Source organism: Staurois parvus, unplaced genomic scaffold, assembly GCF_062004578.1.
Source record: "Staurois parvus isolate SC_StPar_1 unplaced genomic scaffold, SC_StPar_1.0 ptg000014l, whole genome shotgun sequence".
NCBI lineage: Eukaryota > Metazoa > Chordata > Amphibia > Anura > Ranidae > Staurois > Staurois parvus.
In genome coordinates, this window is record NW_028317810.1 from 13,811,290 (window position 1) to 13,835,601 (window position 24,312).

General features: G+C 42.3%; 1 protein-coding gene across 3 annotated transcripts; it reads left to right on the forward strand.

Moving 5' to 3' along the window:
• Positions 1-268: 268 nt before the first annotated feature.
• Positions 269-18,934, forward strand: LOC149473542 (synergin gamma-like). Of its 3 annotated transcripts, XM_089677490.1 has the most exons (7): positions 269-491; positions 5,564-5,614; positions 5,724-5,777; positions 6,006-6,102; positions 9,769-9,929; positions 15,691-15,798; positions 18,332-18,934. In XM_089677490.1, exons 1-7 carry the CDS (start codon positions 471-473, stop codon positions 18,491-18,493), a joined length of 654 nt encoding a protein of 217 aa, XP_089533616.1. In that variant the 5' UTR covers positions 269-470; the 3' UTR covers positions 18,494-18,934. The 3 variants fall into 3 exon arrangements, with proteins under 3 accessions (XP_089533616.1, XP_089533618.1, XP_089533621.1); XM_089677492.1 differs by lacking the exon at positions 5,724-5,777; XM_089677495.1 differs by lacking the exons at positions 5,564-5,614; positions 5,724-5,777.
• Positions 18,935-24,312: the final 5,378 nt, after the last annotated feature.

Here is a 24,312-nt window from a genome sequence, read left to right on the forward strand (position 1 = left end):
TATGAATTCATGGTAATGGCAGGGCTGTGTCTGAACTGTGTAGGCAAATAGAGACGGGGGCACCGAGCTTGTTTTCAATTCATTCCTATTCTGTACTATTAGCGTCTGCACTGCAGGCATTATTCCTTGCAGATTTACTACAATTACTTGTGATTAGGTGAATTCCCTAGAAGTTCAAATAAACGTCACAGTCCCTGCAGCCTAATGACCTGGGTGGGCCCCGTCAGGTAACGTGTCACCCAGCCTCCAACATGGCCACTCCCAGGAAACTTGCTCCAAGTCTCACTTTTCTACTTTGTTTAAGTGTAACACAGAGCTGCAATGTGGCCTGTCAGCCTGAACGGAGAAGCATGACTTTTATCACACACGGCACAGGGTGCGACTACATTTTGGGGTTTCCTGCTTTATTTCCTTCTTCATGACAGACATCTCTATTACATGTCTACGAAACAGGACAGGACTGAACAGCTATGGCTATTGAACCTTCTTTGGTAAGGATCTTTAACATTCCCATACTGCCTGGTCAGAAAGGGCTCTTACACATAGCGATATGAAAAATATGACAGCTAGGGCGCAAGATTTTGCTGGCAGAACTTAGTGGCAACATCTTGTGAAAAGAATTATCTGTACGCATGTAACGTTTGAGCAATGTTTACATGCGTACAGCCTTACAGTGTACATGGCCCTATTTCTAGGATGCAGGTGGATTCTGGATGAAGCCACCTTGCGTCCTTCCATTGTTAGGATGCAGGTGGCTTCTTAATGAGGTTACCTAACGTCCTTCTGTTGCTAGGATGCAGGCGGCTTTTTAATGAGGTTATCTAGCGTCCTTCCATTGCTAGGATGCAGGCGGCTTCTTAATGAGGTTATCTAGCGTCCTTCCATTGCTAGGATGCAGGCGGCTCCTTAATGAGGTTATCTAGTGTCCTTCCATTGTTAGGATGCAGGCGGTTTCTTAATGAGGTTACCTAGTGTCCTTCTGTTGCTAGGATGCAGGCGGCTTCTTAATGAGGTTACCTAGCGTCCTTCCATTGTTAGGATGCAGGCTGTTTCTTAATGAGGTTATCTAGCGTCCTTCCATTGCTAGGATGCAGGCGGCTTCTTAATGAGGTTACCTAGCGTCCTTCTGCTGCTAGGATGCAGGCGGCTTATTAATGAGGTTACCTAGCGTCCTTCCATTGTTAGGATGCAGGCGGTTTCTTAATGAGGTTACCTAGCATCCTTCTGTTGCTAGGATGCAGGCGGCTTCTTAATGAGGTTACCTAGCGTCCTTTCATTGGTAGGATGCAGGTGGTTTCTTAAGGAGGTTACCTAACGTCTTTCTGTTGCTAGAACACAGAATCCTACTGTTGCTAGAATACAGCATCCTTCTGTTGCTAGGATGCAGATAGCTTTAATAGAGTCAATTTGCACTATACCTTGTACATATGTAAACACAAATCACAAATATTTAGGCCGCTTTCACACAGGCGTTCCAATCAGGTCAGGTCAGAAAGACCTGTTCAGAAGGTCCATTCATTCCTATGGACAGGTGGGTGTAAACAGACTTGTGTCCATTTATACCCACCTACCTCTGGGTCCAGTCAGGACTGGTAAATAAAATGGAAGGGGACTCTGTCTTTTTCTGTTTAGGTGGAGCGGATCGGAAGTAGACAGCTGTAAACGGAAAGCGGAGTCTGTTTACTCCCAGCTGCCCATACGACAAAACGTGTCCACTCTGCAGAAACTGAGTTGTGGGCATGAGCCCATCAAAAACTATACAGCTCCTTTCAAAAAAAGTTACGGAAATGCCACTTTTTTGTGGCCTTGTGCATAAAGCCTTAAAAAGCTAAAGCTGGGCTGGTTGTGGCATATGATCCTACTTTTGTGTGATATACACACGCACCGTAACATATGTGCACATACTTATAGCAAAGGTTTTGTCATGGCTAGCACCTGCCAGCTCACCATACTTTGGGCACCTGTTACATTGGCAGCAGAACATTTACCGTGATTTTAATACTAATACGTAATAAAGACCCAGAAACAACATGGATGGAAGTGTTCTTGTAAATGGTTAGATTCCATTTTTGATAACAGCGGAAACATTTTTAGGAAAACTGGGTGGTATAGATTTTGTGCAACTGTTAAAGTAAAGGAAAATATGTATTACTTTTGTTTTCTTAACCCCTAGATGTTGAGTGCACACAAATATGCAGCCTCTTGGCATCTGGGCCTTGATGCAGAGAGGCCACATATTTGCATACCATTTGAAAATACACATGTTCTGAGAGCGCGCGCCCTGCGCGCTCACAGCACATATGTCCGTAACTCACGGAAAGGTCCCGATCTCCTCTTGGGATAGGGACCTTTTCTGATCATGTGACCACCGTGACAGCAAATCACAGCGGTCACATGACCCTAAAACATCATCCTGCCTCCCAACTTCTGAAAACTCTTAACGGACTGGGAGGCACCGGTGCAAAGTAGTTAAACATATTACTTATTGCAGCGTTTTCCACCCTCCTTTGCGTGCTCCTAAAACTAACTATAAGTGGACATGCCTATGCTCATCATGTTGACACAACCAGCATCAGCTCAAGCTGCCTACTTTATCAGCCATTCTCCAGACAGCCCAGCAGACCCTTAATTTACAGTGAACCCCAGAAGTTGATGCGTCCACTGCTAACGCACAATAATATAACTACATCACTGCATACTGGTGTGCATGAACATGGTCAGACACAAGTACTATTGCCTAGATGGATATTTTTCATAGCAGTACTAGAAACTGTACTGATAGAAAAATGTGGGTTGCCATTGTGGACTTTTTTTGGAAATGCTGTGTATCTGGCTTTGGTACTTTCTGAGTTGCAGACCTAGAGCAGGCATGCATGTCAAGAAAAACAAAACTTCTTGTCTACTTACCTATACTGAAGCCAATTAGTCTGCATGATGATCAAGGAAGTAGAATGGTCTAGGGTTGTCAGTGGTGTACCCCAAGGTGCAGTGTTGGGACCCTTACGTTTTAATATATTTATCAACGATATAGTCTGAGATTAAAAATCACATTTCAGTCTTTGCAGATGACACCAAGCTGTGCCGTGGAATAACGTCCTTACAGGATGTCTCCAAGCTGACCTCAATGCACTGTTTAATTGGGCAACTATGTGGCAGATGAGATTTATTGTTGATAAATATAAGGTTATGCATTCAGGGGCTAAGAATATGCATGCATCATACATACTGGGGGGGTACAACTGGGGGAATCAATGTTGGAGAAGGATCTTGGGGTTCTGGTAGATCACAAGCTTAATAATGGCATGCAATGCCAAGCTGCGGTTTCTAAAGCGAGCAAAATCCTCTCTTGTATTAAAAGAGGTATAGACTCCAGAGAGAGAGATATCATTCTACCCCTGTACAAATCATTAGTAATACCTCATCTGGAATATGCAGTTCAGTTTTGGGCACCAATTCACAAAAAGAACATTGGGGAACTGGAGAAAGTGCAGAGAAGGGCAACCAAACTGATACGAGGCATGGAGGAGATCAGCTATGAGGAAAGATTAGAGGAACTGAATGTATTCTCTCTTGAGAAGAGGAGATTAAGGGGGGATATGATCAACATGTATAAATACATCAGTGGTTCACATAGTGAACTCAGTGTAGAGCTATTCACCCTGAGGTCATCACAGCGGACAAGAGGGCACTCTTTACGTTTGGAGGAAAAGAAATTTAATCTCCAAACACAGAAAGGTTTCTTCACAGTGAGAGCTTTTAAAATGTGGAATAGACTCCCTCAAGAGTTGGTTCTGGCCAGCTCAGTGGATTGCTTCAAAAAAGGCCTGGATTCTTTCTTAGATATACAGAATATAACTGGTTACTAACATTTATAGGTAAAGTTGATCCAGGGAATATCTGATTGCCTCTCGGGGGATCAGGAAGGAATTTATTTCCCTGCAGAAGCAAATTGGATCATGCTTTGCTGGGTTTTTTTTCCTTCCTCTGGATCAACTGTGGGTGTAGGATTATAACTTTTTTTTTTTTTCCTATGGTTGAACTGGATGGACTTTTGTCTTTTTTCAGCCAGACTAACTATGTAACTATGTCAGGTTTCATGTACACTGCTGCTCCTAAACGTGAGTTTAGGAGCTTTTGGCTTTTTTTTTTGCCAAAGCCTCTGAACTAAACTCAATAAAATCTTAGGTATCCATGCATGCATAGGCTTTTACCAGAGTTTAGGAGCAGCAAAGTTTAGGGGCAGTTAAATATCCTTCTCCTGAACACAGAAGAATTGCGTTCAGGAGAGGAACGTTTTTGCCAAAAAATTCCAAATGCATGTAAATGTGACTAAGCGCCAACCATGTTTGGCACTTGGGCATTTATTCATATCAATACTCTGGCCAATGATATTAATAAACATCCAAGCGCTAAACGTGGTATCACGTTTACACGCATTTTTGCTACATGAAGAGTTTTTCTGATGCCAGTAGAGTTAACATCTATGGCAATTTAAGTGTACATGTAGCCTAAAGGAACCTGCAGGCTGATCATATGCTTGACAGCGCACTTCACTTGGACATGTGACGTGCTATGGCTAAGCCCAACTTCTGACCTGGAAAAAATGTGGTCACGTGACCTAGAAATTAAAGGAAAAAGGAGGTACAAATGACACAATATAAGGGTTTGTATGTGGGGGGAGGACTCACTTGATATCTTTGTCTTGTGTAGACCCTGTCCTAGAGCTGGTTACCAAAATTATATTGCATTGACTTATTGAAATACTCTTCAGTTTTATGGAAAAAACAACTGCTAGACACCTAGACAGTACAATGGCGGACTTTATAGACACTACATGAGACCACACTTCATTTCATTAAAAAAAATAACATTTTATTCTAAATAAATATAAAACAGTATGAAATACATTGAAACAGTCCATACATTTAAAAAAAGACTGGGGAAAAAAATTCCCCAACATACACAAACTCCTCATCAATTAATTGTGTAGCCGCATAGGCTGTAATTGTAGCTTGTCCAGCTTCAATGATCAATGCGTTTCACATTCTTCAGGACCGTATAGGTATAGGTAGAACAGTAACAGTATAGAGAATAGAGAAATGACATACATTAGTACATATCTCACCAAAAAATAGCGGAGCACACAACGGAACCCTAAATAAATAAAAATAATATATCTACATAGGCTCACTATAATAGGGTGTACTGCAGAAGGACCCAGATATGTGGTGTGACAAGCAAACATAAGGGACCCAAACAAGGGCGGACTGACCATTTGGAAACTCGGGCACTGCCCGAGAGCCAGGGTCAGTAGGGGGCCCCACGAGATGCCCCTTGTCCATTTTTCATAGGCTTTTTTGAGTTTGGGCAAGGACACAGGGGCCCCATGATCCCCTATTGCCCGGGGGACCCATGAGTTGTCAGTCCACCCCTGGACCCAAAAAGGACAATTATCTGAGGGGAACATTTTCAATAATATACCAATCATGAATAGGATCTACAAAAATAGTTAAGTTAGATTATTTTTTCAGTCTTCAGTTTTAATTTTCTTTTTTTGTTTCAGTTAGGTGCCTGCACCTTTCAACTAAAGACGTGTTTAAAGAACATCCACAAGGTAATACTTTGGGAAAGAATCAGTTTGATTGCAGAAAAACTTTCTTTGGGACAAACATTGCTAGTTATTAATGTAATATTGGGTTATATTTTTCTTTTCTTTTCTGCAGCGATTGGCTTTTCAGAGTGCGAATTCTCAATGGGGCAGCAACAGTTGCACAGCTGTACAGATTTGTAATATACAATTCTATAGCATTGATCTGATTAAAACAGATTATTTGAGTACATGGTCCATATCAGCAGTTATCAGTTATTATCCTTTATAAAATTTAAGTGCTGTAAAATGTTTAATTCATGATGCCAACATTTCTGTTGAATAGTTTTACTGAACTTTCCAAAAATCTGGATGACTTGATGTCATTAAAAAGTATTATTTTCTTCTCAACATAAAGGTGATCCAGAAAGCCAACGAAATATTGTGTGGTATCAGCCAGCCCTCTGTATGCAGTGAAGTTCTGATGTCCTCTCAAGGAGCAGATTATATCTCAGGTGTGTTTCTGTATTCTGTTAAGCATGTTTATATAAGTACAGTAGCAGTATTCTCATTTACTGTAGTGCAAACACATACATGCACAATAATGAGCAGACACGTATGTGTAAACCATCTCTCAATTAGTAAAAAAAAAAAGTCTTCCTTTTTGCCAAAGCTTGCAGTCTTAGTTAAATAAAATTCTAATACTCTAGAGCAGTGGTTCTCAACCTTCCTAATGCCGCGAACCTTTAATACAGTTCCTCATGTTGTGGTGACCTCAAACCATAAAATTATTTTCGTTGCTACTTCATAACTGTAATTTTGCAGTGGGAGGAGTAGTGCCACGTCATTGGTGTCAGTAGGAGGAGTAGTGCCACATCACTGTCAGTGGCAGGAATAGTGTCCCATTGTTGGTATCAGTGGGAGGAATATTGTCCCATCATTGGTATCAGTGGGAGGAATAGTGCCCCATCATTGGTATCAGTGGGAAGAAAAGTGCCCCATCATTGGTATCAGTGGGAGGAATAGTGCCCCATCATTGGTGTCAGTGGGAAGAATATTGTCCCATCATTGGTATCAGTGGGAGGAATAGTGCCCCATCATTGGTATCAGTGGGAAGAATAGTGCCCCATCATTGGTATCAGTGGGAGGAATAGTGCCCCATCATTGGTGTCAGTGGGAGGAATAGTGCCCCATCATTGGTGTCAGTGTGGGAGGAATAGTTAGTGCCCCATCATTGCTGTCAGTGGGGGGGGGAATAGTGCCCCATCATTGGTGTCAGTGGGGGGGGGGGAATAGTGCCCCATCGTTGGTGTCAGTGGGTGGAGGAATAGTGCCCCATCATTGGCGTCAGTGGGGGGAGGAATAGTCCCCCATCATTGGTGTCAGTGGGGGGGAGGAATAGTGCCCCATCGTTGGAGTCAGTGGGGGGAGGAATAGCGCCCCATCGTTGGTGCCAGTGGGGGGGAAATAGTACCCCATCACTGGTGTCAGTTGGAGGAATAGTGCCCCATCATTGGTATTAGTGACACCAATGATGGGGCAATATTCCTCCCACTGACACCAATGATACTTACCTTGCTGACCCCTGCTCCAGCCTGGGCTCGCTCCCTCCCTCTCCCATCTACAGAAAGCATACCTGGCTGCAGCAGCACCATCTCCATGGTACAGACACTTACGGGTCAGCTGTCTTCCTTCTCCTCTTCACTCACTCCGGCAGCTCCCTCACTCAATCGTCTTTAATCTTCACGCTGCTGCTCCGCTCCTCCTCTCCAAGCTCCACCTCCTCGCTGGTGATTGGCCGCCTGTGTGCCTCTCCTGAGCTACAGTTCCGGCGGCCAATCACCGGCGAGGAGGCAAAGCTGTTGAGTGATCCCAGGGGTGTGGCCAGATGACAGGAGTGGCATGTCATCCCGCCCACACACCGCGGTCCAGGGAAATGTGGGCGTATCTTCATGTGGGCGGACTTGCCTGGAGACGGATAGAGAAACGGTGTCTCGGTTCCTAAGACCATTGGAAATATGTGTTTTCTGATGGTCTTAGGTGACCCCTGTGAAAGGGTCGTTCGACACCCAAAGGGGTCGCGACCCACAGGTTGAGAACCACTGCTCTAGAGCAATGTTTCTCAAACTTTTTTCAGTCAAAGCACCCTTTAAAATGATGGACAGTCCCGAGGCACCCTTTAAAATTATAGACAGTCTTGAGGCACCCCATTCTAAAATGGGGTGCCTCAAGACTGTCCATAATTTTAAAAGGGCATCCCATTCTAAATGATGAAAAACTATTCTAATAGTTTGATATAATGCTGCAACATCCACACATGTAGGACACCCAACGTTAGAGGTGATTTATTCTTCCAAAGCAAATACTCTTTTGCACACTGGTACTGACTAGTATTCCAGTGTTTCTCTTCTCAGTTTTTCTCCATCACTGAGCTAATGTGACCCCAGCACTGATGGAGAGGGGCAGCGGAGGGGCAAACCTGGATGCTGTGACAGGCAGCTGACATCCTCCTTATCAACTGATGATGTCATTGGTTGTCAGGATGCCAGCAGCTAGAAGATCATAATGGTTCACAATAAAAACCTGTGGCTTTGTGTAACTAAAAGGCAGGCTTGTTCCATGCACTGGCTTGTAAACAAGTTTTGGGTAATTTTTAGAAATTTTGCCAAGGCACCCCTGAAGGAACCTCAAGGCACCCCAGGGTGCCTGGGCACCCTGGTTGAGAAAGGCTGCTCTAGAGGAGGGATTTGCTGAAACTGTAGCACTTAGAATCTTGTGCAGCTGTGCATGGTAGCCAATCAGCTTCTAACTTCATCTTGTTCAGTTAAGCTTTGACGATAAAACCTGGAAGCTGATTGGTTGGTTACAGCTTCACCAGATTTTGCACGCTCCAGTTTTAGTAAATCTCCCCCATGCATGCGCTGTGTTCCATAAGCATTTTCCAATAAAATACTTGTTTTCACCTTCTGTTCATCCTTTGTTGCATTGCAGTACTTCTGATCTCCTGCAGCCGTATAGCAGCCACTTCATGTCTACATGAGTGCACTCCAACGATGACTGCATCGAATTCCTCAGGGTGATTTTAATTAGAATAGTGTAACATGCCTGTACAGTGTGTGTAGAAACAGTCACTTGAAGTCTCCATCAGAGACTGGATGACAATGCACAGTTCGGACACTGGGACCGTGTTGTCACCTAAAAACAGAAACTGCCTGAACAAGAACCTTCATGGGAGGGTTACAAAGTAGTATTTTATTCAAAGCTGCACAAGGATTTTGAGGCAGCTGTATCCTCCATCATGGGGTAAAGGTATGGAAATAACCATATCCCTCATTTCTACAAGTCACATTGCCCTTGGCATTTGTTGCAAAGAAAAACATTCATTTGTAACTAAGTACCAATGTAACTTAAAATTGCATCACAGGGGGTCTCACATCAAATTTCTGTACAGGGGCCAGGCAGTATTTCAGTGCTTTAAAGCAAGTTTTTTTTAAAAAATTTTTTGCATAGTTAAATTGGTTCAGCTTGGAGCCATGTAAACATACATTATTCCATACCTGAAGGACTGCTGTGAAAGCAGAGAATGAATGTAGTATTTGCTGCTACTACAATGATTACCCCTATCTTACAGATCTTCTGCAAAGCAGCTACCCTGCTGCATAGGATCCACAAGGGGTTACTTTGTCAGCACCGGCACCAATTACAGAACACTTTCCGTATTTCTCAATGAATCCGTTCTCTGAATGGGGGAGTAGAGAGGTGGGGTGGTGATATCATAATCTTCAACCTGTCCAATCAGAGAATGGCCTGTATTCTTTAAGAAAAATACAGAACAGTCTGTGAATGGCACCTGTACCAAGCCTCTGTTGTTACTATGCAGCAGGGTAGCATCTCAGTACAGGACCTGAAAGACAGAAATCTCTGTAGTAGCTGTGACTACTACAGGGATTCTCTGCTGCCATAGCAGATCCACAGTTATGGCATATGCATAGCTACATTGGTCCAAATATCTGATGGTGTGTGAGCAGCTCAGTCACTACATAAAGAAGCTTTGCAGGTCCCACTTTGTAGGTCCCACTGTCTTTTGTCTCTCGTCTAATTTTGCACTAAAAATGAAGAAAGTTGGAACAAATAAAGTTAATCAGCACAATGCCAAAGTGAGTTTGTTTTGCCTACTGCAGGTGTGATTGAGGTGTACAGAGTATCAAAAAGAATGGAAGGAGGAATGAAAATATTCAGTATTGACTGTGAAAGCTTACAATTTCTCCTACGGGATATTGAATTAGCATGGAATAATTTGCAGGCCTTTCTGTCCATGTGTCCCAGCATACTGCAGAAACTGGTAAGTACCAGCCACATCTTATACTTTTGGCGGCCTAAATGGACTTTCAGTTTAATAGGACAATCTATGCCTGGCCATACACTATCAATTTTCTGTCCAATTTCTGCCCAATTTCCTTTAGATTTACCTTCAACTATGTAGCACAAGTGCCCACCTAATTGGATACAACTGAAAGTGTTGTTTAGGTTTGACCTTGTATTATATCGTTTTTGGTAAATCTAAACCAAAAATCTCAAGAAAATTGTATAATGTTTAGCTAGCCCTAGACTGTCTTCTCCAATTACACCCCTCCAATTACTACAGTTCCACTGTAACCAATAACAGGTCTCTCATCCTATTGTAATTTACAAAGTCTGACCCTATCCAGTATGATACATTTCTATAATGTTGTGAAACATTATTACAAAAATGCAGTTTCTAGTTCCAGTAGAACTGGACATCTGCAGTGAAGGAGACCCTACTAGCTTAGTATTAGATGCACAGTGGCTAAGAGGTTAGCACTTCCACCTCGTAGCACTAGGGTCGTTGCTTCCAAACCCAGCCACAGCACTACCTACCTGGAATTTGCAAGTTCTTCTTGTTCCTCTGGGCACTCCGGTTTCCTGCAACACTCTGAGGTGCAACCTGACAGCATCACGTGGACCAAAACATGATATCCCAGAGGTGTTCGATTGGATTTAAGTCAGGCGAGTGTGGGGGTCAATGGTATCAATTCCTTCATCCTCCAGGAACTGCCTGCATATTCTTGTCACATGAGGCCAGGCATTGTTGTGCACCAGGAGGAACCCAGGACCCACTGCCCCAGCGTAGGGTCTGACAATGGGTCCAAGGATTTCATCCCGATACCTAATGGCAGTCAGGGTGCCATTGTCTATCCTGTAGAGGTCTGTGCGTCCCTCCATGGATATGCCTGCCTAGACCATCAGTGACCCACCACCAAAACGGTCATTCTGAACGATGTTACAGGCAGCATACATTCTCCACGGGCTTCTCCAGACCCTTTCTTGTCTTTCACATGTGCTCAGGGTGAAACTGCTCTGATCTGTGAAAAGCACAGGGCGTCAGTGGCAGACCTGCTAATTTTGGTGTTCAATGGCAAATGCCAATCAAGCTCTATGGTGCCGGGCAGGGAGCACAGGGCCCACTAGAGGACGTCGGGCCCTCAGACCACCCTCATGAAGTCTGTTTCATGAAGTCTGTCAGAGACATTCACACCAGTGACCTGCTGGAGGTCATTTTGTAGGGCTCTCGCATTGCTCATCCTATTCCTTCTTGCACAAAGGAGCAGACACTAGTCCTGCTGCTGGGTTAAGGACCTTCTACGGCCCTGTCCGGATCTCCTAGAGTAACTGCCTGTCTGCTGGAATCTCCTCCATGCTCTTGAGACTGTGCTGGGAGACACAGCAAAACTTCTGGCAATGGTATGTATTGATGTGCCATCTTGCAGGAGTTGGACTGCCTGTGCAAACTCTGTAGAGTCCAGGTATCGCCTCATGCTACCAGTAGTGATACTGACCCTAGCCAAATGCAAAATTACTGAAAAACAGTAAGAAAAGATGAGTAGGGAAAAAAATGTCAGTGTCCTCCACCTGGAAAACCATTCCTGTTTTGGGGATCGTCTCATTGTTGCCCATCTAGTGCACCTGTTGTTAATTTCATTAACACCAAAGCAGCGGAAACTGATTACCAACCCCCTCTGCTACTTAACTGACTGACCAGATCAATACCCCAGGAGTTTAATTGACTTGATGCTATAGTCTGATTAAAAAGTGTTCCTTTAATTTATTTGAGCAGTATATATATATGAATAAAATACAGTCTTCAAACTTCCGAGTCCAATGCTCTCAATTATTCATTACCCAGCCACATTCTTGCTAGTATATTGTACTATAAAGTTAAAGACTTGTTATAGTAATTATGCAGCCAGGTTAGGTTGACACACATAACAAATAATGTAAGGCTAAATATTAATTTGTATATAGGTCACAACGAAGGTACTTTGTGTTTGGCTTCCTGGCTTTTGGAGAGCTGATAATATTTCAAATACTAGCTAGGTGACTTCTGATACCCTGATTGAATAGAATTTGCCATAGAGACGATCTTTAGCCGATCCATTTTTTAATAGGACCCAGGGATGGACTGACCATTTGGAAACTCGGGCACTGCCTGAGGGCCTGGGGTCAGTAGGGGGCCCCATGAGATGCCCCTGGTACCTTTTTCATAGGCTTTTTTGAGTTTGGGCAAGGACACAGGGGCCCCATGATCCCCTATTGCCCGGGGACCCCATGAGTTGTCAGTCCGCCCCTGATAGGACCAGACAACAATCTTAAATGTATGGTAGCATCATTTTCAAAGATATCAATCTTATCAGGATTCTGAGGCCTTTATCTTTTCATCTGTATCACACATAGAACAGTAGAGGAATGCTTAGGATCAAATGTATCCATATAATTACAAGTGTTTAGTAAGATGGCATATTACACCGAGTGTAGCACATAGAATAAGTGGGGACAATTCACCTTTATGTTGGCGGGGATGCGGAGAGAGAAGTACAATGTTTCATTTATGGTGGGAGTGTCACAAAATTCAAAAATACTGGGAGGGTATAGTGCGTATAATTCAGAAAATAACAGAGGTTAATATCCACAAGGACCCTGAGACTTGTCTTCTTTATGGTACTGAGTTCTCGGTTAAAAAATATAAAAAAACTGGATTAATGTATTATCTGAATGCAGTGAAGGGATTTATACCCAAGTTTTGGAGGGAACAACAGGTACCGAAATAAAGGACTGGGTAGAAAGAGTGCAGAAGATATATAGAGTGGAGGAACTTTACCATATGGAGGAAGATAAAATAGAGGTCTTCCGTACAAGGTGGGAAAAGTGGGAGCAATTTAAAAAGTCAAATCTATACCTAGAATATGTGAAATAGGGAAAGGAAGCTAAAGGGGATAAATATAGTATAATATCAGTATTATTCAAGGAACAGGATTCTTAGAATGAAGGGAAAAGTGCATACTCAAAGGGGGGTGGGGGTGGGGGTGGAAGAGGAAAGGGGAGGGGTAAAAGGTCACCAAGATTAATTTTAGTTTTTGTTCCAGGTATTTACCAAAACATATTCAAGCTAGAGTTATATAATGGATATGGGCTGAAAGTGCACACTCTCAGGTTTAATTTGAGGGTATGTACATCCAAATTGCAGGAAGGGTTTAGGAATAACAGCTCTTATAGTAGCCATTCCCCCTTTTTCAAGGGACCAAAAGTAATTGGACAATTGAATCAAAACCTGTTTCATGGCCAGGTGTGGGCTACTCCTTCGTTGTTTCTTCATCAATTAAGCAGGTAAAAGGTCGGGAGTTGATTCTAAGTGTGGTATTTGCATTTGAAATCTATTGCTGTGAACCTACATCATGCGTTCAAAGGAGCTGTCCATACAAGTGGCCAAATCAACAGTTTGGTACATTCTGAGGAAAGAAGAGCGCATTGGTGAGCTCAGCAACATAAAAAGGCATGGACATCCATGGAAGACAACAGTGGTGGATGATCGCAGGATCCTCTCTATGGTCAAGGAAAACCCATTCACAACATCCAGACAAGTGAAGGACACTCTCCAGGAGGTGGGCGTATCATTGTCAAAGTCTACAATCAAGAGAAGACTTCACAAGAACAAATACAGAAGGTTCACCACAAGGTGCAAACCATTCATAAGCCTGAAGAATAGAAAAACCAGAATAAACTTTGCCAAAAAAAATCTAAAAAGCCAGACCAGTTCTGGAAAAGCATTCTGAAACTAAGATTAATCTGCACCAAAATGACAGGAAGAAAAAAGTGTGGAGAAGGCTTGGAACAGCTCATGATCCAAAGCACACAACGTCATCTGTAAATCATGGTGGAGGCAGTGTGATGGCATGGGCATGCATGGCTTCCAGTGGCACTGAGTCATTGTTTTTTATTGATGATGTGACAGAAGACAGAAGCAGCCGGATGAATTCTGCAGTGTTTAGAGATATACTGTCAGCCCAGATTCAGCCAAATGCAGCAAAGTTGATTGGACGGCGCTTCACAATACAGATGGACAAGGATCCAAAACACACTACAAAAGCAACCCAGGAGCTTTTGAAGGAAATTAAGTGGAATATTCTGCAATGGCCCAGTAAATCACCTGATCTCAACCCAATGGAGCATGCATTTCACTTGCTGAAGGCAAAACTAAAGGCAGAAAGACCCACAAACAAAGAACAACTGAAGACCGCTGCAGTTCGAGACTGGCAAAGCATCAGAAAGGAGGAAACCCAGTCTTGGGTAATGTCCATGGGCTCCAGATGTCAGGTAGAAATTGCCAGTAAAGGATTTTCAACAAAATATTAAAAATGAACATTTTATTTACGATTATATTAATTTGTCCAATTACTTTTGGTCCCTTGAAAAAGGGGGGGATGGCTACTCTTAAGATCTGTAATTCCTAAACCCTTCCTGCAATATGGATGTACATACCCTCTGTAAGGGATTTCCGGCAAAGAGAATTGCGATCGGGAACGCGCATGTGCAAAAGAGATTCCGCAGAAGAGCTGTCGGTTGTGCACAGGCGCGCAGGAATGCGCGATCGCGCACATGCATGCACACGTGCACACGCACGGCGAAGATTGGCGCCAGACGGGCTATTTAAAGAGGGTCTCTGCTCTGGTTCAGTGCTGACTGGTCTTCAGCTTCCCCCAGTGTCCTGCTTACTCCTGTACGATTCCTTTGTTGCTGACTTGGCTTGTTCCTGACCCGACTCCGATTACTCTCCTGCTCCTGGTTCCTGACTTTGGCTCTGCTCCTGACTTTGGCTTTTCCTACTGATTCTGTACCGTGCTGCCCGACTGTTGATGACCCTGGCTATCCTATGACCCTGCTCCTGTCCTGTGTCCTGGCTACCTACATTGCTCTGCTGCACATCGGGCATTACCCAGAACCTGCTCTGTCTGCTACTACAGTCCTCAAATCAGAGGATACTCTGCCTTCCAAGGTCATCATCTGCAAGAGCCGCAAGCAACAACTACTGGCGCTCTTGTCCCCCTGGTCCCTAGACTCCCTCTGTTCCAAACTCAGCGGGGTCAGGGCTAGTGACACAAGTGAGGCTGACCTCGTCAATTCAGTCTCCTATCAGGTACGTGACACCCTCAAATTAAACCTGAGAGTGTGCACTTTTAGCCCATATCCATTATATAACTATAGCTTGAATATGTTTTGGTAAATACTTAAAAAAAAACTAAAATTATGCCTGTGTCCAAATATATGTGGACCTAACTGTATGTATATATATAATATATATATATATATATATATATATATTCATAAAATGTTATTCTGCATTTTAAATACAGATTTTGCTCATTGTAGTTTTTACATTGGAAAGAAATAATTATAAATGTTTTATTTGGGTACAGTCTTGCAGGACCGAGCACTTGCCAGTTAAAGTAGCATAATGCTGAACAGCAAAAAATGCCCTATTCGTGAGGGGGTAAATCCTTCTGCAGGTCAAGTGGTCAATAAATAGAATTATGTAAGGCACTTACTCATAGCAACAGAGCAGAAGTGGTCTTTCAATGTTCTTATTACAGTACAATGATTACACAATGTAGTTATTTGTTGTGGGTCGCTGCACGTTGTTGCTGTATTGCCTAACGTTTCACATATGCTTTTTACATGAAGCATTATGGTAACTTTTATTATCACTGAAAGTATTTAAGTTTTCCACATTTAAATTGTCACCTTGACAGCCTGCCCCATCAGCCTTTGTTTATGAGGCAAAAGGAATGATGGCTGACTCAAGCCTTTGCCTTCAGAGGTGTTGCGGTGTATGTCTGCTGGAGAGACTGGACCAACAGGTAAGCAATCAAGAATTTCATGTGTTGTGTGTCGATGAAAGGAAAAGCTTTTATAGACCTGCTGTCTTCCTTTGGCTAAAAAGAAAGCTAACATAACACCCCTCCATCGATATTGGGATTCAGTACAGATTTGTACATCCCTTTGCAAAAGAATGTTTTGTCATCTCCACTTTATTATCTTTCTACAATGCAGTAAATACAAGAGGACATGGCTTACACTAGACATAAAAACACACAGTGGTCTCCATTCACAAAAGGAACTCATGTGGTATTCAGGTGTCCAGACACATTTTACCTAAATATCGCATGCGATCGTGAAACTGTCAATTCACCATACCGTTTTGCGGTATTTATCGCAAAACACTGAAAATGCTAGGTAAATACCGCATAAACAGGCATTAAACTCAATTCACAGAAGGAAATAAATAATTAAATGCATCTGGTAATTAAGTAGTGGTCCATGCATGTGGTATTTAAGGAATGTGTATGATTTTAACTTGTTAAGGAATGAGTGGCTGCCGATGTCCTTAAAAACCAGTACACAACATGGTTTTCAAGGAGCGGGCGGCCACAGTGTCCTTAACGACCAATGGAAGGGGTTCCCCCCCAAAGCACCTTGTCCCCATGTTGATGAAGACAAGGGCCTCTTCCCCACAACCCTGGCTGGTGGTTGTGGGGGGGTCTGTTGGCGGGGGTCTTATCGGAATCTGGAAGCCCCCTTCATGTGAAAAAAATGTGTAGTGTAGCCCCCCCCCCAAAAAAAATGTGTAGTGTAAATAAACACAGGAAGCAGTCATTTATTAAAAAAAAAAAAGAAAAAAAGATTGTTCCCTAGTTTAGATTCAGAGTCAATCATGATGAACACTGGCAGATGACACAAAGAAAAAAAAAGTGATCCGCACCCAATTAAGCCTCCTGCAAATGACAGCTCTGCCGCCTCCCACCACTAAATAAACTAAATGGGTGGGGCCACCTAGTGACATCAAACTGCCTCCTGTGTTTATTTACACTTCACTTTTTTTGTTGAATGAGTGCTTTGTACCCTGGGGTGTGGGGTTGGGGCCCATGTGTTTTGTTTTTTTTTGGCCTGAGGCTACCCTTAAAATTCAAACCAGACCCGAAGGGCCTGGTAAGGATTGGGGGAGAACCCCCCACACTGTATTTCCCTGTAAATATTTTAAATTGCCAACAATTGTTTTGTTTACATTCAACTGTCGTCCGGGAACCCCACTGACAGCTGATAACTCATCGAACGCGGAAGCCACCTGCTTCTTAACAACCATGACAGTTACTACCGCCAGCGTTAAATTACCGCTTCTTTCACTACTAAAATACCGCACGGCTTCATAAAATAGCTCATGCAGTATTTTAGTTGCTTTTTTTGTGAATGCCAAAAAACTTTTTGAAAAACGGTATGAAGTCCAGCAACTTATATTATTCCTACCCATAAGAGAAAATAATAGACTGAAAAAGAAATACGTAGCATGCTGAAATCTCATTTATTTCAGCTCACTTATACTTAAAATGTTTATTATTCACTCTCAGGATTTCCTATATTACCTTTTCAAAACCCTTTGTCATCCCGCTTCAAACATTTATCACTTGTCCATAATCTTGCTAACTTCAATTACAAACCTCTGTCATCTGTCAACTATCCTCCCAATTTTTCCTCCTTTTTGTGACCACCGTCATTCATTAGACATTCACATACTTGTCACCCTTCACACATCCTTGTTCCTCCACCAAACATCTATCATTCATCACAAATTCTGGTCCCACCTCCAAACCTCTGTCAATTCCTCCTCAAATTTGTTGTCACTCGTCATGCATCCTAATCCCACCTTCTCCAAACCTTTGCCAGTCATAACTTATCTTAAACTTCCCTCCTCCCTCAAACTTTTGTCCCTCATTACACATCCTTGTCCCTCTTCCCCCTACAAACATCTGTCACTCAGCAGACATTATTTCATTCCTGCTTCAGTCATTTATTAAAGAATATGTAAACCCAACATTTCATATTCCTGATATGTGCCTGCTATACAATGTACTTGTGTTAAAATGTATCCTGTTCTCTTTGTATTGTTTCCTTTGTGTGGAACACCTGATGTTCCTGCCAATCCCTCTGTTTTCCTATTAAAAACTGAACACACTAGGAATTAGAGCACAGTGTGGTCAGTCTCTAGCTGTGCTGGGAACTCAGCCTGCTCTCCTCCAATGATCAGACTCCTGCTGTCATGTTTCCCACGCAGCCATTTACTGGGAAGATCAGTGTGCTGCTGTGTTTCCTACCTTTGCTTTCTGAGCTTCTTGTGCAGCTGAGAACACAGGGTATGAAATCACTGATAAAAGGGGGAAAAAAAGATGTGTATATAAAATAAAAACATACACAAACACACAGGTAAATTGAATGGATTGTTTTACAAGATGAGGGTTTACATGTACTTTAAATGTCCATCTTACATATCTCTCTCACCTAGGCTATATTTTTATTGTATATACAGTAAATAGGAGTTTTTATTTTCCTTTTTTCCAGGTCTCACCTGAACCTATAGGGAACATGCTGCAGTTTGGAGGGCGCTCCTATCACCCAAGCTGTGCCAACTTTTGGCTACACTGTGTGGACCCCAGCCTACCTGTATTATCTTGCCACAGTAACTGTTCAGCTTGTGTTAAACTAAAAGAAGACATAATGTGACCTCATGATGTTTTAGAATTGGACAAAGGCCAGCTTATTTATTTTATTCTGTGGTGCTGTTATGCATTTCAAACAAAATGGCGGCTGAGTCAGGAAGGCACCACCATGGAAGACACAAATGAAGAAGTGGGTGTAACTCTTGGGGAACATATGCCCAACTTTGTGTTGTTTACAGTCTTCAGCGGAATGTTACATTTTAATGCAAACTTTGAACTTTTGAATATTTTGTTTGGACATTATTCAGAATTGAACATTCAAATTTACAATGAACACTCCCTTTAATTCAAGCAATCATTTACCATTCCTTCTACTAATGCTAACATGATCTGAAAATTTGACTTCGGTGCTAAATGACCAGACATTACAGTTTTGGACGTCTTATGATGAATGGCCAGCGCTTTACAGTGAGAAATACCAATAAACAATTTTAAAGAAAGAAAATATGTAGGTACTCTGTATTCTTTTAGATATGGATAACAATATTATAAGGTTAAAGAAAGCCAGTGATGATTGGGTTCTGAAGACCAAAAATCTGAATAATTGATCCTATATTATTATAATTGTGCAGGCTTACTTTTAAAGATTTATATTGGCCCACTTTTTAAAGCGACATTAACACTTTTCTGCGTGTGTGTTAATGCATGTTACCACAATATGCAGTGTATACATGTTGGTTGCCATTCATTTCCAATGGCACTCCAATATGCATACACTGCCAAAATAAACACACCTTGAATGCATGCCTTAGGCTGGTACTTTTGTTGGCCCATAGACGAGAATGATTAGGTATGCTCAATGCAACATGCAATGATTTCCACAGTAAAAGATGCAAACACGTGTAAATAGGCCCTAAAACCTCTAAAAGGTCGACGAGGAAATTTGTCACAAAGAAACTGTGTAACAGAGTGCATTATATTGACGTGTTAGTAAAATCATACTTTACACCTCTCTATACAGTGCATCTCTTTAATCACCAGATATGTGTGTCTGTCAACATCTATCGATCTATCCTAATGGTAAACCCAGCAGAGTGCATTTACTAAAGGCAAATAGGCTGTGCACTTTAGAAGCGCAGTTGCAATGCAGTGCTGTGCATTTGTTCTGGAGCTTAGAAAATGAGGTGAAACTTCACTTTACAAAAAATATCCAATCACCAGACACTGATTTAGAAGCTCTGGAGCAACTACACTTGCAAAGTGCACAGTATATTTGCCTTTAGTAAATCCACCCAGTGCTTTAATACCTCTTGAATTCTTGTTTATCTGCTTAAAACTTGGCTGATGGTTCCTAAAAAAAACAATTCTGTAAATGTTATCCCTAGAAAAGAGTATATTCCATAACAATGGGAAGACCAAGTATAAAAACACTTGGCAGTAATCCACATATTAGTGATCCACCTACGTACAGTATATATAACACTGTCAATTTACGCAACAATCTAAGGTCCCCAAAGCTGGTCAAACAGTATACGAGGTGTGTCTAAAATATTCGCTGAATGGTCCGCTATCTCAACGGCAACATGGGCCAGGTTTATGTGCATGCACATGGCTATGGGGAAGCACAGTGGCTAAATGGTTAGCACTTCCGACCGGCAGTACTAGGGTCATTGGTTTGAATACCAACCACAGCACCACCTGCCTGGAGTTTGCTAGTTCTCCCTGTGCCTGCATAGGTTTCCTCTGGGTACTCTGGTTTCCTCCCACATTCCAAAGACATGCTGATAGGTTAAATGGTTCCTGTCTAAACTGGCCCTAGTATGAATGAATGTGAGTTAGGGACCTTAGATTGCTTAGATTGTACACTCCTTAAGGGTTTGGGACTGATGTGAATGTACAATATATATATACTGTACATGTAAAGCAATGCGCAAATTGACAGCGCTATATAAGCACCTATAATTAGTAAAATCCAGAGACAGGTTGAGAATTGCCACCTAGCATGGAGTACACGTGACCGTCAGTGATTAGTGTGAAAGGTAGGGTCACAGTGCAATGGAGCAATGAGTGAACATCAAATTCTGCTACAAATTGGAGAAAACGGCAAAGGAGATACATGAAATGTTGGTGCAAGTGTACGGGACAGAAGCTGTGAACAGAAAATGTATTTATGGCTGGTTCAAATTTGACGGGAAGGACCGACGGAGGATGAGCCATGTTTGGGTTGGCCGTCAACAAGCAGAACCCCAGACATGAGAGAGTGAGTGCCATAAATGCTGGCACGAGATTGGCAACTGACTCTATGAATGATGGCGGAGGAATTGGGCATTAGCAAGGACACGGTGCGTACCATTGTCCGTGAAGATATGGGTAAGCGGAAGATCTGACAGACGAACAGAAAGCAAAACAGATGCAAACCTCTGGAGATTTCATTACCATGTGTGACCAGAATCCATCCTTTCTGTGAACCATCGTCACAGGGGATGAGACCTGGTGCTACCAGTTTGATCCGGAATCCAAGTGGCAATTGATGGAATGGTGTTCACCGTCTTCCCCAAGACCCAAAAAAAGCCACCTGCAAGACAATGTTGATTGCCTTCTTTGACAACGATGGAATCATTCATAAAGAATTTGTTCCTGTGGGTCAAACCATGAACGCTGCATTCTATGAGGAAGTTTTGAAACGGTTGCTACGAGCCATCCGCCGTGCTCGGCCAGAGCTGCACAGGACTGAACACTGGATGTTGCTGCACGATAACGCACCTGCGCACTGTGCAATTCTTGGCTCAGTGTGGCGTAACTGTTCTCAATCATTCACCGTACTCCCCTGATCTGGCACCTGCAGACTTCTGTTTCCCCGCCTGAAGCGCGTCATGAAAAGAGCATATTTTGCGGACGTGGCGGCAATCCAAGAATGTGTGCCAGCGGTTCTGCGATAAATTCCTGTCTAAGCTTTATGAACGTTGCTAAAATTGTGTTGTGCAGGATGGCAATTATTTTGAAGGCTAATAAAGGAAATTTGTTTGTATCTTTTGTTTTGTTCTCTGATACCATTCACCAAACGTTTTAGACACACCTCGAACAATTTTCCTTTAGATTTAACAAAATCCATATAATATGAGGCCAAACCTAAACAACACTTTCAATTTGTATCCAATCAGGTAGGCAGGTAGGCCCTTGCACTACATAGTTTAAGGTAAATCAAAAATCATACAAGAAAACTGCATAATGTATAGCCATTTGTATATGATGTATAGCCAGCCTGATCATCCATATACAATGGCCAATTTAGACAGGAGCAATTTAAACCCTTGACTCTGACATAACACAAATATGCGGCCTCACAGAACTGTTTTTCTTCCGTGGGGCCGCATATTCGTGTACCTGCTGCACAGTGAGCTCCCAGCACAAAGACCGCAGTGTCACTGAGAGCCCCGGGTCCTGTTCTAACGATCGGAACCTGGGACTCCTGATTCTGGGTCATATGATCCTTGTGATAGCCTCTGATTGGCTATCACAGTGACCAGTCACTGTACAGCCTGGCCCCCTTGTTTTTTTCTCTCTATGAATGGAGGAGAGAGAAATATTGTATCTCTCTAACTCCTGGCATAGAGGAAAAAAAATTTTGTAAAATAAATAAATACAGATTAAAAAACACAATAACATATAAAGAAAAAATACCTAGATCAAGGTTTGATCTAGTTCAGTGCCAGGGTTAGTGTTTGGGTCAAGGTCAGGATTTAAAAACAAATTGGTATCAGTGTCAATGTAACTGTCAGTGGGTTTTAGGTAAAAAAAAAGATAAAAATAAAATGGCACTATTGTGTCTGGGCTGTACTACAGGTACAAAGAACAAATAACATATACAGTCAGGTCCATAAATATTGGGACATCGACAGAATTCTAACATTTTTGGCTCTATACACCACCACAATGGATTTGAAATGAAACAAACAAGATGTGCTTTAACTGCAGACTGTCAGCTTTAATTTGAGGGTATTTACATTCAAATCAGGTGAAGGGTGTAGGAATATCAACAGTTTGCATATGTGCCTCCCACTTGTTAAGGGACCAAAAGTAATGGGACAGAATAATAATCATAAATCAAACTTCCAATTTTTAATACTTGGTTGCAAATCCTTTGCAATCAATTACAGCCTGAAGTCTGGAACGCATAGACATCACCAGACACTGGGTTTCATCCCTGGTGATGCTCTGCCAGGCCTCTACTGCAACTGTCTTCAGTTCCTGCTTGTTCGTGGGGCATTTTCCCTTCAGTTTTGTCTTCAGCAAGTGTAATGCATGCTCAATCGGATTCAGGTCAGGTGATTGACTTGGCCATTGCATAACATTCCACTTCTTTCCCTTAAAAAACTTTTTGGTTGCTTTTGTAGTATGCTTTGGGTCATTGTCCATCTGCACTGTGAAGCGTCCAATGAGTTCTGAAGCATTTGGCTGAATATGAGTAGATAATATTGCCCGAAACACTTCAGAATTCATCCTGCTGCTTTTGTCAGCAGTCACATCATCAATAAATACAAGAGAACCAGTTCCATTGGCAGCCATACATGCCCACGCCATGACACTACCACCACCATGCTTCACTGATGAGGTGGTATGCTTAGGATCATGAGCAGTTCCTTTCCTTCTCCATACTCTTCTCTTCCCATCACTCTGGTACAAGTTGATCTTAGTCTTATGTGTCCATAGGATGTTGTTCCAGAACTGTGAAGGCTTTTTTAGATGTCGTTTGGCAAACTCTAATCTGGCCTTCCTGTTTTTGAGGCTCACCAATGGTTTACATCTTGTGGTGAACCCACTGTATTGTGGTGAAGTCTTCTCTTGATTGTTGACTTTGACACACATACACCTACCTCCTGGAGAGTGTTCTTGATCTGGCCAACTGTTGTGAAGGGTGTTTTCTTCACCAGGGAAAGAATGCTTCGGTCATCCACCACAGTTGTTTCCGTGGTCTTCCAAGTCTTTTGGTGTTGCTGAGCTCACCGGTGCGTTCCTTCTTTTTAAGAATGTTCCAAACAGTTGTTTTGGCCACGCCTAATGTTTTTGCTATCTCTCTGATGGGTTTGTTTTGTTTTTTCAGCCTAATGATGGCTTGCTTCACTGATAGTGACAGCTCTTTGGATCTCATCTTAAGAGTTGACAGCAACAGATTCCAAATGCAAATAGAACACTTGAAATGAACTCTGGACCTTTTATCTACTCATTGTAATTGGGATAATGAGGGAATAACACATACCTGGCCATGGAACAGCTGAGAAGCCAATTGTCCCATTACTTTTGGTCCCTTAGCAAGTGGGAGGCACATATGCAAACTGTTGTAATTCCTACACCGTTCACCTGATTTGGATGTAAATACCCTCAAATTAAAGCTGACAGTCTGCAGTTAAAGCACATCTTGTTCGTTTCATTTCAAATCCATTGTGGTGGTGTATAGAACCAAAAATGTTAGAATTGTGTTGATGTCCCAATATTTATGGACCTGACTGTACAGTTGTGTTCAAAATAATAGCAGTCAGACATCACTAACCTGATCAATCACTGTTTTTGGTAGAAATAGAGATATTTCTACATGGCAAATAATTTACTAGCAGGTGTAGTAGAGTAATAGAAATCCAACAGACCCAACAGTCATGACATGCATGCTGCTGATTCTGTGTAACTGAATCACTAATTGAAAGGGGCATGTTCAAAATAATAGCAGTGTGGAGTTCTATTAGTGAGGTTATTCATTCTTTGAAAAACAGGTGGCAATTATTGCCCTTATTTAAGGAAGGAAGGCAGCAAATGTTGTACATGCTGGTTACAGTGCATTTCTCTCTGAAATTCTGAGGAAAATGGGTCGTTCCAGACATTGTTCAGAAG

Coding starts and splice junctions, on each gene's coding strand:
- LOC149473542 (XM_089677490.1), top strand. CDS start 471: ATGGCTATTGAACCTTCTTTG. Junction 6,103..9,768: donor AGGAGCAGATTATATCTCAG/GTGTGTTTCTGT, acceptor TGCCTACTGCAG/GTGTGATTGAGGTGTACAGA. Junction 9,930..15,690: donor CCAGCATACTGCAGAAACTG/GTAAGTACCAGC, acceptor TCACCTTGACAG/CCTGCCCCATCAGCCTTTGT.